At 40.7% G+C, this 16,382-nt stretch overlaps 1 protein-coding gene across 3 annotated transcripts in view; it reads left to right on the top strand.

The window, feature by feature from the left end:
* Positions 1–16,382, top strand: part of UBE4A (ubiquitination factor E4A) — a 36,088-nt gene that overhangs the window by 1,581 nt on the left and 18,125 nt on the right. Inside the window, exons 2-10 of one of the 3 annotated variants that reach the window (XM_006741602.3) lie at positions 3,900–4,063; positions 8,252–8,425; positions 9,019–9,131; positions 10,137–10,289; positions 10,811–10,970; positions 11,633–11,835; positions 12,031–12,222; positions 13,121–13,454; positions 14,414–14,534. In XM_006741602.3, the coding sequence (XP_006741665.1) occupies positions 3,943–4,063; positions 8,252–8,425; positions 9,019–9,131; positions 10,137–10,289; positions 10,811–10,970; positions 11,633–11,835; positions 12,031–12,222; positions 13,121–13,454; positions 14,414–14,534 (1,571 nt within the window). In that variant the 5' untranslated portion in view covers positions 3,900–3,942. Of the gene's footprint in view, positions 1–3,899; positions 4,064–6,354; positions 6,374–8,251; positions 8,426–9,018; positions 9,132–10,136; positions 10,290–10,810; positions 10,971–11,632; positions 11,836–12,030; positions 12,223–13,120; positions 13,455–14,413; positions 14,535–16,382 lie in introns of those variants that run through there. The other 2 variants (XM_081799386.1, XM_081799387.1) reach the window with 2 other exon arrangements.

The following is a 16,382-nucleotide window of genomic DNA, read 5'->3' as shown; positions in this document are numbered from 1 at the left end:
AAGTAATTGGTGACATTGAATATTAAAACAAAATATCAGGGTTCTTATTTTACCAGACCTGTTGGGAGTAGGTAATATCTAGGGACTGTTATATTTGTGAGACCATTGAACGTATCTATACTGACATCTCCACAAAGGTTCCCATCAAGTGATCATTCTTCCCGTTTCCCATGAAACTTTTTAAAAGTGGTTACACAATATTGGACTATGAAAGTAGTTTGTGCACAGATTTGAAGTTCATATGAGAAAGATGAACTTAGTGAGGTAGGCAGAAACTTTTTTGTTTTTCAAAAAGACGTATAGCAGAGATGACAAGAGATTTATTTCCGTTCTCTATTCTACACATCCTGAGATACCAAAGAGCCACAAGTGTCTGGCCCAGAAGCTTGACCTGCTACTGCAACCCAAGACACATAGTAAAGCCCTTACCTTGAAGGAAGATCATGGGTGCTTACAAGGAGGTCAGGAGTAATGACATGTAAGATTGAATCATTCAGTAAATATTTATTTGGGATTCTGTGATTGTAATGTACAATGCTGGACACAGAAGAAAAACTAATCAGATATGAAATTGTACTCAGATTGCTTACTGTCTAGCAAGGTAGAAGGTCTGCATTAGGAATACAATGTAGAAAGTTATACATCTTATTAATGTAGATAAAATGTAATGGGAAGCTAGCTTCTTTTTTTTTTTTTTTAAGATTTATTTATTTAGGGGCACCTGGGTGGCTCAGTCGTTAAGCGTCTACCTTCGGCTCAGGTCATGATCCTGAGGTCCTGGGATCGAGCCCCACATCACACTCCCTGCTCTGCGGGAAGCCTGCTTCTCCCTCTCCCACTCCCCCTGCTTGTGTTCCCTCTCTGGCTGTGTCTCTCTGTCAAATAAATAAAATCTTTAAAAAGAAAAAATAAAAGAAATATTTTTAAAAAAAGATTTATTTATTTATCTTAATGCACGCACACGCGGCAGGGAGGGGCAGAGGGGGAGTCTTAAGCAGACTACAGCTGAGTGTGGAGCCTGACATGGAACTCAGTCTCACGACTCTGAGATCATGACCTGAGCTGAAACCAAGCATGGGACACTTAACGGACTGTGCCACCCAGGCGCTCCTAGCTTCTTTTTGTAATGTGACAGTATAATATTGGGAAAGGAGGAAATAATGCCATTTATTATCATAAATTCTGTTTATTTGTCTCGATAGTCTAAGGAGCCTATCTTTTCATATGTTCTGTATTCCTCACCTTGCTTTCCTTTCTACCTCTTATAGAGGTACAGATGATGCATCTCCTTTGTATTTTTTTTTTTTTTTAAAGATTTTATTTATTTGTCAGAGAGAGAGAAAGCACAAGCAGGGGGAGCTGCAGGCAGAGGGAGAAGCAGGCTCCCCACCGAGCAAGGAACCCGATGCGGGGCTCGATCCCAGGACCCTGGGATCATGACCTGAGCCAAAGGCAGACGCTTAACTGACTGAGCCACCCAGGCGTCCCCCTCTCCTTTGTATTAATTTCAACTCTTTTCAGTTGTGTTTTTTAAGATTTTTTTTTAATTTTTTTAAGATTATTTATTTATTTGTCAGAGAGAGAGCACAAGCAGGGGGAGCAGCAAGCACAGGGTATGCAGGCCCCCCGCTAAGCAGGGAGCCCGATGCGGGGCTCCATCCCAGGACCCTGGGATCATGACCTGAGGTGAAGGCAGTCACTTAACGACTGAGCCACCCAGGCATCCCTAAGATTTTATTTTCAAGTATTCTCTACACCCAACGTGGAGCTCAAACTTAGAACCCTGACATCAAGAGTTGCATGCTGTACTGACTGAGCCAGCCAGGCGCCCCTCTGTTGTGTTTTTAAAAGCCGATTCAAACTGGCTTACACAATATAGGGAAATCTATTGGCTTTTTTATAACAGAAAGACTCTTTGCATCTCTCAACTCTGTTTTCCTATATCTTGCCTTAGTTTGGGGGTAGGCCTCTTCTAGATGATGGAAAGATGGCAATTCCAGGTTTATTTCTTATCCTGCTAACAACCCAAGCAGGAAAAAAGAGTTCCCTTTTCTGTAGATTCAGCCAAAGGCCTGAAGCTGGGTGTTCATTGATTCTGATAGGCCTTGTTAGGGTCTTGTGCCTACTCCTCAATCAGTCACTTTGGCCAGAGTATGCTGCATTCTTTTTGGCCAAGCCAGATTCATATGCTCATTCCTGGAGCTAGTGGGTGAGGCCATCCTCTTCTGAACACATGGACTGAGAATGGGATGGATCCCCAAAGGAAAAATGTAGGGTGTCATGTTGAAAAAAGAGGATGATGTTTCAAAGACAGAAAATGACAAGAGCTCACTATACTTTTTGCATGCCTCTGGACTTGAGGGTACCTTAGGATAGAGGTAGGGTGGTGGTCAGCTAACAATGAGACAACTGTTAGTGTCTCTACATGAATTAGGAGCAACAATTAAGCTTATGCAGTGGTTAAATGAGGGGGAAGTCCTCTCAAGGATCATGAATTCCAGCACTAAATGTGCTATCTTTATTTTTGGATTATTAAGCTTAACTAAACTATACATTGCAAAAAATAAATTTATAGAGCAACATCTACATTTCCTTGAGCAGTAAAGCCCAGACCCATGCTAAGAGGAGACTAGACTGTGTGCCTAAGTCATTACAGATAATTAGCCATTAGCTCTTATGCAGAGAACACTTGACAGAGAGGGTGAAGCAATTGGTGGAGATGTCTCAGAATTGTCAAGAAGTGTTAGAGTCTCTCCTCCTCCAGAAAATAAGGGTAACTTTTCCGACTTTTATTAGTTTTTGTTAATATGTTTCTGTAAGGAGTCTTACTTCAGGAGATTAAAGGTAGACCCCAAAAAATTTTTTTCTCCTTCCCTCATACCCCGTCCCCACTCTTTTTAAGTAAGGCCTCTGTCCTTTTAGCAGCTCAGTATCTTTGAGAGCTGAATATTCATACCCTTTGTCTCTTCCCCACCCTTTTCAGGGTTGTACTTCTGTGCTGTGGCCTTAAAATTTCAGGAAGGGAAGAAAGCCTTTCAGGGCGCTCCGCTCATCACATTGTGCCTCTGAGTCCCCTTGGTGCTTGAATGAGGAAATGTAATCAGAAGAGTGCAAATGCAGACTCAGTTAGCTCCACTAAATACCTTTGAGGTATATATCTATGATGTCATGTTCCACATTAGGAATTGGTGTGTGTTGGCAGTATTATAAAAAATCAAATAAGTAGTGGAAATTAAATATAGAATTAAGCAAAGACCATTTAGTTTTTAGTGGAAGAAATCTCAGTTGTTTTAAGCCTCGGAGTAGAGATAAATTGCCTAATACATATTTGAAACCCACAACACGCTGTTGGTCAGGTTCCTGTCCTTATTTGCCATTCCATGTCCGATACAGGCTTACAGTTAGTTTATATGTAGCTGAGGAATTCCCGGCTGCAGCTTTAAGTCCTGGAAGGCTGAGCAAGCGCCATCTTATGTTCATGGTGAATGAGAACCAGATTTATGGAAAATGTGTAGCTGTTGTCATATTTTTCAGTCAGTGCCACATTGTTATTACAATGAGTAGATGAGTTTCCTCATCAGTAATTCTTTCTGCTTAACCTATTTTTTAAAGGTATGGCAAATAGAAACATGTCAACAGATAAATGCATTCCAGCTTGAATATTTTTAAAGCTTTTTGGTTTTAGCCGCCCCCAAATCAAGCCAACTTACCCAGTTGGTGGGTTCATAACCATTTTGCCAAAAATGCATTGAATCTTGGAACAGGAATTGGAAGGTCTTACCCAAAGCCTTTTTACATGTATTGTGTTCGAGAAATGGGAAAGGAACCGACGACTGTGGGTCTAATCCCAGCTGTTGTGTTATCTGCCCCTCCGTGTCTGATACCTGTCCTCTCTGCAGCCCCTCCCCCCCCAGGTCTGGATGGAGGATACTTTAAAGTGAAATGACAGACCAGGAGAATAACAACAACATCTCAAGTAACCCCTTTGCTGCTCTTTTTGGCTCCCTGGCTGATGCCAAGCAGTTTGCAGCAATCCAAAAAGAGCAGCTGAAGCAGCAGTCTGGTAAGTAGGGGACCCAGTAGCAGCGGAGGAGATGACCTAGAATGGGGTCTTCCCAAGTGAAGTCTTCTTTTTTTTTTTTTCCCCAAGTGAAGTCTTCTTAGGGTCCATAATTGCAGTTGGAATCGACCTGGGGGTCAATTTTGTTGTTCATTTAGGGCATAAATTGGGGTTTTTGTTCATTTTCCTTCGTTTTGTTTTCGGGTCCTCTCCTCCCTGCTGCATAAAGAGAGACCAGATAGCAGGTGGTTCCGTAGTAACAGATGTTAGTCGTGATCCCAGTGCTGTCGAGCTGTTTATTTTAAAAATCACCCAGCAAAAGATACTTAAATAAATCTTTTTAACATAGGAAACTGAGATTGCAGACATAGGTGGAGAAAGCAGGTTACGTGCAGCTGTAGAAAGCAGATGTGTAAAAGGAAGAATTATAAAAGTTTTTTGGCTTTTTTGATAGACAAATAAATGAAATTTGTTCTTAAGCCTGGTGCTTCAGAGTCAATCCCAAGCAAAATACTTCTTCCATTCCATAGAGTGGCCTCTTTCATAGCATAATGCTGTTAGAACAGACTTGTAAGAAAATCTGATCCTTTGCCTTAATGTGAAAAAAAAATCAGAATATCTCACTAATCAGAAAAATGGTTTTCCTCATCTAGGACCAAAATTAAGATCGGGTCTAACTTCCTCCTTTGGGAAGACATATAGCCTAGGAGAATTAGGATGATGTTTCTCAAATTTATTAGTCTTCTGAGGGTAGTCACAATCTTTCAAGCCAGAAATCACTCCCCTTCTCCCTGCAAAGAGAATAATAGTATTTTTTGGAAAGGAGAAATGTTTATATTTTACCTTTTTGTTTATTTCAAAAGTGTCGGTATACATAGCTGAGTTGTAGCCTTGCTCTCTGTTCAGGACTGAATAAAAAGGAGGTAAGGGCAAGACAGATGAGTAGTGGACAGGGTGATGATGAAGCAAGGGGGGAGTATATGTAACACTGACTTTCTACCATGATCGAAGGAGGCGGCTCTGGGTCTCAGTCTCTGAAATCTCTTCCAGATTCTTGCATTAGGAGATTGTAGGAGGAAAGGGAAAGTGAGGAATAGGAATATAAGAAAATGGGGAAACATGATTTATGAGTATGTGGTTAGGGGAAATTTTGCTACATAGGTTCTTAGCTCCTATCGCTCTCAGGGTTCAGAGGAGAACTTAACCTTATACGAGTAGAGTGACAGATGTTTGTCCTTCTGGCTGTCAGCAGACCTCAGGCTGGCTAGAGTTGGGAGCGTTGCAGGCACCAAGCCGTGGGACAAATCAGGTACATGCGCTCCTGTTACTATTTTGGCTTCTCCTCGTTTTAGTTTGTTTACGCTGAGTTTAGCGTGCCACCAGGTCTAACCTGTTTTCCACCAACAGTTAGAACTCTGCCAAAACTTTCGGCCTCCTATGTTGAGCTTCACATTGACTAAACTCACCACACTAAAGCAACTCTTAACTTCCAAGAGTTTTGCCTGGCCTTTCAGAATAATCACTGTAGATAGAGAGAAGCAGATGCAGACTCACGTGGCTTCTAGTGAACACCACGCTTGTACTCCTTCAGCCTGAATTCCATTCGGAGAGGCAGCTGTGTCTGCTGACAGCCAGAAGGACAAGCATCTGTCACTCTACTCCTATATGGTTAAGTTCTCCTCTGAACCCCAAGAGCGATAGGAGCTAAGAACCTATGTAGCAAAATTTCCCCCAACCACATACTCATAAATCATATTTTCCCATTTCCTTATAATTCCTATTCCTCACTCCCGTTTTCCTCCTACAATCTCCTAAGGCAAGGTTGCTTTTTTAAAAAGTAAAGGGATTCAATCAATAAAAAAAATAGTAACAAATTAGAGGGGAAAAGATTCAGATGAACAATTTATATACAATAATCAAATGATTTTAAAAATCTTGTCTCAATAATAGTTGGAGCACTGCCCATTAAAACAACAATTAGATTTTTACTTACGAAATTTGTGATGATTTAAACAGGTACTCTCTCATAGACTGCTGAGGGGCTTGTAAATGAGAGCAGTCTTTCTGAGGATAATTTGGTAATATATGTTAACTTTTAAATGTGCAAGCTCTTTAACTCAGCAATTCTGCTTCTACAAATTTACCTTACAGAAATCTCGTACAGGTGTACAAAAAGAGTACTATTCGGTGCAGTAGTGTTTGAAATCATGAAAAATTGGAAACAGCCCAAATGTTCATCAATTGAGAAGTAGCTACACAAGTCAGAGTGTGTGCATACAAATGCAGTACAGTGCAGCTATTACAAAGAATGAGGTAGGCCTACAAATGACCTAACAGAGAAGGATGTTGGTGCTGATTAAGTTTAAAAAGCAAGCTGAAAAGCAGTATATATAGTATGATCCCTCTCCCTCTCTTTTTTTTTTTTTAACTTAAAATCCTGGCAATAAACATTCGCACCACAATAGGAAAAAAAAATCTGGAACAGTTTGCTAGCTGACATGGTTGTCCATAAGGAATTGGTTCAGAGGAGACTTTTCACATAATGTTTTCCTATACAGTTTGGGATTATTCAAATATATGTATTCTTTAAAATCAAGAAAAAGCCATATATTTAAAATAATTAAAGGCATATTGATCTATTGTAGGTAATTCTCTGTTCACTAAGATTCTATAGGGAACATAATGTTGCTATTTTTGGTAATATGGGGTGCAGTTAATTATGAGTAGACAGAATAAAACTTTTGATTTGTAAAATGTGGTAGGATTTACAGCCAGGGATTTCAGAACCCTGTACTTAAGATGTTGCCTAATACAATTCAATAGCAAAAAAACACAAATTATCCAGTTTAGAAATGGGCAAAGGATCTACATAGACGTTTCTCCAAAGAAGACATACAGATGACTAACGGGTACACTAAAAGGTGCTCAGTATCACTCATCATCAAAGAAATGCAAATCAAAACCACGATGAGATATCACCTCATACCTGTTAGAATGGCTACTATCAAAAAGACAAGAAGTAACAAGTGTTGGCAAGGATGTGGAAAAAAGGGACCCCTGGTGCACTGTTGGTGAGAATATAAATTGGTGCAGCCACTGTGGAAAACATTATAGAGGTTCTTCAAAAATTTAAAAATAGAACTACCATATAATCCAGCAATTCCACTTCTGGGTATTTATACAAAGAAAACAAAAACACTAACTTGAAAAGATCTATGCACCCCTGTGTTTGTTGTAGCATTGTTTATAATAGCCAAGACATGGAAACAACCTGTGTCCGTTGATGGATGAATGGATGAAGAAAATATGATATACACATACACACACACACACACACAATGGAATATTACTGCCATTTGCAACAACAGGGACGGACCTGTGTGAAATGAAATAGGTCAGACAGAAAAAGACAAATACAAACAAGTGTTCTCAGTTATAGGTGATACCTGAAAAAGAAAGAAAGCTCATAGATACAGAGAACAGATTGGTGGTTGCCCGGAGTGGGGTAGGTACAGGGGATCACAAGGATCAAACTTGAGTTATAAAATAAATAAGCCATAGGGTTATAATGAATAGCGTGGTGACTGTAGTTAATAATACTGTATTGCATATTTGAAAGTTACTAAGAGAGTAGATCTTAAAAGTTCTCTTCACAAGAGAAAATATTTATAACTGTATGGTGACAGATGTTAAACAGAATTATTGTGTTGACCATTTTGCAATATATATAAATATCAAATCATTATGTTATATATCTGAAACTAATATGATGTTATACGTCATTTTTTAAATGTTATACCTCAATTTTTACCTCAATTTAAAAAAAAAAGATGTTGCCTGACTTGAGATATTCACTAATTAGATGATTAACTTGTTTCCCATCCAGAATTATCTTTCTCTTGATAACATTTATCATTTTTTTTTTTTAAGATTTTATTTATTTGACAGAGAGAGACACAGTGAGAGAGGGAACACAAGCAGGGGGAGTGGGAGAGGGAGGAGCAGGCTTCCCGCTGAGCAGGGAGCCCGATGCGGGGCTCGATCCCAGGACCCTGGGATCATGACCTGAGCTGAAGGCAGACGCTTAACGACTGAGCCACCCAGCGCCCCACATTTATCATTTTTGATAGTATACTTGGTTTTCTCTTAAAGAGAGGAGTTTAACTGTTAATGGCTTACATTTTCTGGCAGATGAACTCCCAGCTAGCCCAGATGACTCGGATAATAGTGTGTCTGAAAGCCTGGATGAATTTGATTACTCTGTGGCTGAGATTAGCCGCTCCTTCCGTTCACAGCAGGAAATATGTGAACAACTCAACATCAATCACATGATCCAAAGGATCTTCCTCATTACTCTGGACAACAGTGAGTTACAAACTTGGAGCCAGTCTATTCATTACTCTTCCCTTCCTGCTTGGGCTAGGAACTTGTTCTTAGAAACTTATTATATCTAATGGTTAAACAAACCCACTGTCCTCCCTAAAACACAGGTTTGATAGTTTAGTGAAGCTTTTGATGTGACCTAAAAATAATATTTAGACAAGGTGCAGCTTTCATTATCATTTTGGTACACACTGGACCATATAGCTCCTTGCCTTTACCACCTTAAAAGGGAAATGCGAGTGGTAGCCAAATCCTTTTTCTCCTCAGAGGTGACCTAAACATTTAGACAGAAGCCCCATGAGGTGTCAGATAGTGTTTTCCCTCTGTGTCCTATCTGTAGTTAAAAAAAATAGATGCTAATGCCTGGGATTCATGATGTTATGTTTATAACAAAACCTGACATGCTCTTGGGCTCTTTGAAAAGATTTAAGTCTTTAGATACTGCTTTGTATGTCAAGATTATCCTGATACTACCTGAGTCAGACTTGGAGTTCAAGAGAAATGCTGTCAAGATCGGTTGTCTATGTAAGACAGAAGCATTATCCTTAACCTACCAGATTAAAACCATTTCCCAGGTGACCCCAGCTTGAAAAGTGGGAATGGCATCCCCAGTCGTTGTGTGTATTTGGAAGAAATGGCAGTAGACCTGGAAGATCAAGACTGGCTTGATATGAACAATGTTGAGCAGGTACCATTTCTGATGTTCCTTTCAGGTGCCTTCAGCACAAACTAGCCATACAGCTGAACTCTTCTCACGTTTCTCCAACCATGACTTTGCTTACGTAATTCCATCTCTTAACATTGTCTTCGGTGTTCCTCCTTGGAGATTTTCTCATTTACCCTGGCCACATACCTGAATTCCTGGAGTGATCTATCTGTGCCTCTCGGATGGCAGTTGTCACCTTCTGTCACATGTACTGGCTTTTTTTTATACCTGTCCTATCTCCCCTATCAGACCCTTAAGTTCTGCAAGGCCATGTCTTTGTATCTTTCCCCAAAATCAAAACAGTGTGTTTTACCTTATAAGTGCCTAATTAACATTAAAGGAATAAAACTTTGGTAGGACAGACACTTAACAACTTGTAGTTTAACTTTATATGTGTAAATTCTATAAGTCTGAGTAAGGCCAGCAGTCACACAGAGGAGTAAATTTCATGTGTAAGTTCAATCGCTGATTGTCCACACCATTCAGTAAATACTGTTTTAATGCTTACTCTATGCTAGGGCTATACCAGAGGCTTGAGCTCTATTTGGGATAACTATACAGGTGACCCTTGAACAATTTGGGGGTTAGGGGCAGTTGAAAATCCACACATACCTTGTGACTCTCCAAAAACTTAACTAATAGCCTACTGTTGACAGGAAGCCTTATGGATAACAATAAAGTCAGCTAGGGTAAAGAAAATGTTATAAAGAAAATCAGAAGCAAGAGAAAATACATTTACAGTGCTGTTCTGTATTTACTGAAAAAAATCCACGTCAAACCCATATTATTCAAGAATCAAGGCATATACAGTTATATTTATGTACCTAATATTTTCTAAAGTAGTAAGGGGGGGGGTCTTATATTACCCCTTCACTCTACATCCTGTGACTGTCGCAGTAACCTGTGTCAAAATGACCTTCTACATCTTGATATCCTAAGATTAACTTTGCAGTGGTTTAGTGTTTTGTTTGTTTGCTTTTCTTAAAGGCTGTCTTCGCTCGCTTACTACTTCAGGACCCAGGCAACCACTTGATTAACATGACTTCTTCTTCAACGTTGAATCTCTCTGCTGATCGAGATGCAGGGGAGAGGCACATTTTTTGTTACCTTTATTCCTGCTTCCAAAGAGCTAAGGAAGAGGTAAAGGACTAATCCCCATTGAGAACTGTGTAGTACTCTTGGGTTTGACTTTAACATGTAAGCCAGAGAGTTGGATGAGTGTCTTTTAAATCAGTTTATATACATCATAATACATCAGAAACTAGATATGAGAGGCACTATGAGTTGTCAGAAATTTTCGTCTGTTCTTTCTGTGGCTTGGGGTCTATTCCTTTCCCCATTTAACCAGGGCCTCCTGTTCTACAAACCTTAAAAAGTCATACTCTTAGAAAAGGTCAGGGGAGGGGAAAAAAAAAGTGTGATAAACTCATTTCCACTGAAGTATAAATAAGAGTGAGCTAAGCTTGGTCACTTCCAGGATTAGAATTCTAGCAGGTGGGTGACTCCTTACACCAAAGAATGAACTCTTACGAATTTTTAAGCATCCACAGGACAGCAGTACTGTTTTGGGGTACATTGTCTTTTTCATTCTATTTGCTGTGTTCACCCTTGTTCAGGTCATAGAGCTAGGCTCTCTCCTCTCTTCTTCATTCTGTTCCCAGATTACCAAAGTTCCAGAGAACCTGCTCCCCTTTGCGGTTCAATGCAGGAACCTCACTGTATCCAATACCCGAACAGTACTCCTCACGCCAGAGATCTATATTGACCAGAACATCCATGAGCAACTGGTAGATTTGATGTTGGAAGCCATCCAAGGAGCCCGTGAGTACATAAGCAAGATCTCTGAGTTTCTACATTTTGATTTCTAAATTTAAAATTCCTTTAATTGCATTAGAAACCTCAGAGCCACTATGGTTCCAGAAGTATAAATTAAGAAAGAGAGCAGGGCGCCTGGGTGGCTCAGTCGTTAAGCGTCTGCCTTCGGCTCAGGTCATGATCCCAAGGTCCTGGGATCGAGCCCCGCATCGGGCTCCCTGCTCTGCGGGAAGCCTGCTTCTCCCTCTCCCACTCCCCCTGCTTGTGTTTCCTCTCTCACTGTGTCTCTGTCAAATAAATAAAATCTTGAAAAAAAAAAAAAATTAAGGAAGAGAGTTCATATCTTAACCTTTGGGGTTGAATACCAGTAGAATTATCAGAATGTGAGAAGAGTAGCCTGTATGTAAAAGCATATAAAAATTGCTTTGGGTGGGGCTCCTGGGTGGCTCAGTCATTAAGTGTCTGCCTTCGGCTCAGGTCATGATCCCAGGTCCTGGGATCGAGCCTCACATCGGGCTCCCTGCTCCACGGGAAGCCTGCTTCTCCCTCTCCCACTCTCCCTGCTTGTGTTCCCTCTCTCACTGTGTCTCTCCCTGTCAAATTAAAAAAAAAAAGATTAAAAAAAAAATTGCTGTGGGCTTCTTTTCCTCTCATTTGTCATTTGTTAGATTTTGAAGATGTAACTGAGTTTCTGGAAGAGGTCATTGAAGCCTTGATATTGGATGAGGAAGTTCGCACATTTCCAGAAGTCATGATTCCAGTGTTTGATATTTTATTGGGCCGAATAAAAGATCTAGAACTCTGTCAGATCCTGTTTTATGCATATCTGGATATTCTTCTCTATTTCACTAGGCAGAAGGATATGGCAAAGGTAGGTTTGAAAGGTGGTACGTATTCATTTGAGCTGGTGATTTAATATCCTATCCTGAGGGTGCTCTAATATTACCTGTTGAGTAAAAGAAAGATACATTAGTTGTTGTATAGACTTAACTCTTTGAGATCCGTTCACCCCACCACCTTTCCCTCCTCATACAGACGAGTAAGTAGGACTTGTTTTTTCCTATAGGTTTTTGTAGAGTACATTCAGCCCAAGGACCCTAGCAATGGGCAGATGTACCAGAAGACCTTGCTGGGAGTAATCCTGAATATCTCCTGCTTATTAAAGACTCCAGGTGTAGTAGAAAATCATGGCTACTTCCTGAATCCATCTCGTTCCAGTCCCCAGGAGATCAAAGTGCAAGAGGCCAACATCCATCAGGTGGAACTGTCTCCCAGCCCCCTAACCTTAGATGAAGTCGCGTTTCCTCGGGAAGCAGATGCAGATAAGGCTGCTTGAGCCTCTTTGGGGAAGCATATCGATCTGCTTGGCTTTCTACCATAATCACGTAAAGAAATTGTCCTCTTTTCAGCACAGGCTCAGGGCAGAGGAGAAGCTGGTGCACAGTTTCACAGTAAGCTGCTGCTCCTCTCTGCCCTGTGCTCTGGCCCAGCCACTTCCCCTCAGTCCTCACTGTCGTCACCAAGCCGTTTCTTATAACCTGGGCTCCTAAAATCTTCCAGCTGAACTCCAGCTGATAAACCGAATTTTTTTTCCTTTCCTTCCTTCCACCAGCGTCCCCTCCATTTGGGCTTCTTAGTGTAAATTCTAGCAGAGGTCTGGCCAACACGTGAGGCAGTAAGTGGTTGAATTGGGGACGGTCTAAATCTCCCACCATCACAACTCTAAGGCAGGGATTGGCAAATTACTGCAGTGGCCAGATCCGGCCTGCCCCCTATTTTGGTAAATAGTTCTATTGAACACAGCCATGCCCATTCATACACATGTTGTTTTTGGCTTGGTTTCATGCCGCGGTGGTAGAGTTGAATAGTTGCCACAGTCAGCGTATAGCTTGCAAAGCTGAAAATATTTATCGTCTGGCCCTTTGCAGACAGTTTATTGACCCCTGCTCTAAAGCTATGTAAATGCTATCTGTAGTTTGGCAGCTCATCAGGGAATCTCTCATAAGTGCCCAGAAATTTTTTTTTTTATTCAGAACTGGGGTATAAAATTAGGATGAGAATATTTTTGGAAATTGCCAGTGGCTAAGGTTTGGGAGTAACAAATATGAGGATTGTGAAACTGGAATGTTCTGTGGTTGTGTTTTCTGGTTAAACAGTTCATGGCTCAGTTCCATGAAAAGATCTACCAGATGCTGAAGAACTTACTCCAGCTCTCTCCAGAAACCAAACACTGTATCTTGTCCTGGCTTGGAAACTGTTTGCATGCAAACGCAGGCCGCACCAAGATTTGGGCCAATCAGATGCCAGAAATCTTCTTCCAAATGTATGCCTCGGATGCCTTCTTTCTGAATCTGGGTGCTGCTCTCCTGAAGCTATGCCAGCCGTTTTGCAAACCCAGATCCTCTCGGCTCCTCACCTTTAACCCCACTTACTGTGCCCTGAAGGAGTTGAATGATGAAGAACGAAAAATAAAAAATGTGCACATGAGAGGTAGGGGGGAACTGGCCTTCTCAATATGGTGTGTTTGCGCACGCTTGCATGTGTGTGTGTAACATCAGAGGCGTTCACTTTTATCCTTTTTCACAAAGGTGCCTCTTTCTCAAAAGAAGACGAGGCAAAAAGAAAAGCTAGTACAAATTTTAAAAAGACAGACGTCTAAAAAAAACTGGTAGCTTTTAGATGTGCTTTCGTGAGATCTTCTTTCTGAATTTAGCAGCCTTTAGGTATTGATTGATTCATTCATTCTAAAAATAAGGCACAGTCCCTGCTTTGTTTTTTAACTCAAAGCCTCCAGAAGAAAGCAGATATGTTAACAGAGAATCATAATATGGTATAGGGCTAAACTATGGGAGCACAGAGGAGAGAGTGAACAATAAATTCTACAGAAGTTGGAAGTCTTTGCGGCCGAGTCTTGAGAGATGAGTTGGGTTTAAAGTGTAAAGGTACAAAGCTGTGGAAGGCTTGATTGGAGAACAGTGGGAAATTGAGGGGGAGAGCTAGGTGGGAAAGGGGTATGGGAATTGGCAGGAAATGAATCTAGGGAGGAAGAATATTGGGGCCAGTTTGGAGAAAACTCAAACAATGCAGAGAAGTGAAAAGAAGAAAATAAGTCATTCAAGATGAATCACTCTTTTAAAAAAAAAAATGAATCCCTCTTAATTTTGGTGTATTTCCTCTCTGTTTTATGACTCTTTAATCTTAAAAGCAATACATGGTCAAAAGGAAGTAAATCTGGAAAAGCACGAATAGATAAAGATGATCCACTGTGTATCACTTGGCAACATCCACAGTGTTTTCTACATTTGTTTTTAAAAGGAAATTACTAAAAAAAAAAAAAAAAAAACGCTCACTGGTAGCAGTATGGAAGTGAAGCTAGAGTAAGGGGACACTGGAGACCCAGGACAGAAGTCTGTGGTGAGTCATTTACTGTTCCTTTTACTTTCTTTGAGGTTTGGACAAAGAGACTTGTTTGATCCCAGCTGTGCAGGAGCCAGAGTTCCCCCAGAACTACAACCTTGTGACGGAGAACCTTGTCCTGACCGAGTATACCTTATACTTGGGATTTCACAGGTAACCGCTCTGATGTCATTCAAAAAGAACTGTTTTGTGGGGTTAAGAACCAGAAGGTTGAAAGTGAGTCTCACTTTATTCTGAAGGCTCCCATTAGGATCTAATGGGAATGGAGTTTTGTATGCACTTAATCATGTTTACGTGAATTGCCTTTGTACAGATAACTGAATTTACTTTTCATTTTTGACCTGCTACACTTCTTAAAATTAAACACACTAGTATTCTCTAAACACACAGATTTTTTTGAAGATTTCTTTATTTTAGAGAGAGAGCACGCACACGTGCAGGGGGAGGGGCAGAGGGGGAGAGAGAGAGAATCCTTAAGCAGACTCCCCTCTGAGCACAGAGCCTGACTCGGGACGCGATCCCACAGCCATGCATGACTGGAGCCAAAATCAAGAGTCAGACTCTTAACCAACTGAGCCACCCAGGCACCCCTAAACTTGCACAAAAAAAAATTTTTTTTTGAAGATTTTATTTATTTACTTGACAGAGGGAGAGAGCGCACAAGCAGGGGAGTGGGAGAGGGAGAGGTAGGCTCCCCGCTGAGTAGGGAGCCTGATGAGGGGCTCAATCCCAGGACCCTAGGATTATGACCTGAGCCAAAGGCAGACACTTAACCAACTAAGCTAGCCAGGCACCCCTAAACTTGAAAATTTTTAAATCACTATCTTCCTGTTGTGATCTGTGAAAGGGGAATTGTTTTAACTTTTCACTTTCCGCTCTTGAATTTTCATTACTTACTACTCCTGATGAAAAAAAGATGACCCTCTACTTTATGGTATAGAGACAAAATTAAAGAAATGTTTGGGGCTCGAGACACACATGCACACACTCTCACTCTCTCTTTAAAGAATAAATTAAAAAAAAGAAAAGAAGTGTTTATCAGGGATTCCGATAAGATCAGTAGGACCAAAGGACTCTGGAAGTGTGAAAATTTAAGAACTAGAGTGTATGATTTTCAAAAGCGGTTCTGGTTCTGCCTGGTCACACACCTTTCTGTGATTTTTCCCTCCTCTGGTTTAGTTGATTATGACTGCGTGTATAAATAAAGTCATTACAGTCCTTAGGAAGAGGTACTGAGGATAGCAGTTTTTAATGTCTTCTCAGGATACTTATATTGGCACAGAGCATTTTTTAAAACTCGGCAAATTTCTAGAAAAATGAAATTATAAGTTTATTAGAGAGTTTTTCTATCCCGGTCATTGACATTTTAAATGAGACAATAGATAATGCAGCATATGTTTATTAACCTGTTCAACCACTGACATTCAGACATAGAAATGAATGTCATCTATTCTCCCCATACTGGCTAGCTAACCCTAGACATTGTCTACAGGGCCAAAGAAGATGACTTTGGACTGTATCCGTAGAGACAACTATCCATAACATTGAATTACAGGGCTTCCTTTCATTAGAGAACATTTGGCTGGCCCTTTGTGAAGAATAATGTAATTTTATATTGAACAACAGAGGACTGGAAGCTGTTTCTTAGGTTGTGGCCCAGGTGACTACCAGTTTATATGTGGTCGTTACTGATCTGGAGTCCTTTTTCTCCAGCTTTTGTTCTTAACTAACCGTAGAAAGACTGTCCATATAACCACATCCAAGTACAAACATTGCAGCTGTGCAGTGTCAAACTATCCTGCTGGGCTCTTTTTGTAATTTGTCTAATCGTTATTTATTTTACATGGTAACAGCCCAGTCTACACCCTGCTTAACCAAGCTACTCTTCTTTGGATGGTGCGTTTCAGCTGAAGGCTGCTATTTGTAGTTAGCGTCCTTTATGTCAAATACTTGGTAACATTTGCCCGGTGCTCTGACCCCTGCCCCAGTCCTGTCCATAAG

The sequence above is a fragment of the Leptonychotes weddellii genome, chromosome 11 (assembly GCF_054177405.1).
Source record: "Leptonychotes weddellii isolate Sample4059 chromosome 11, ASM5417740v2, whole genome shotgun sequence".
Lineage (NCBI taxonomy): Eukaryota > Metazoa > Chordata > Mammalia > Carnivora > Phocidae > Leptonychotes > Leptonychotes weddellii.
The sequence above is the reverse complement of the archived record's forward strand: the minus strand, read 5'-3'. Positions and strand labels throughout refer to the sequence as shown.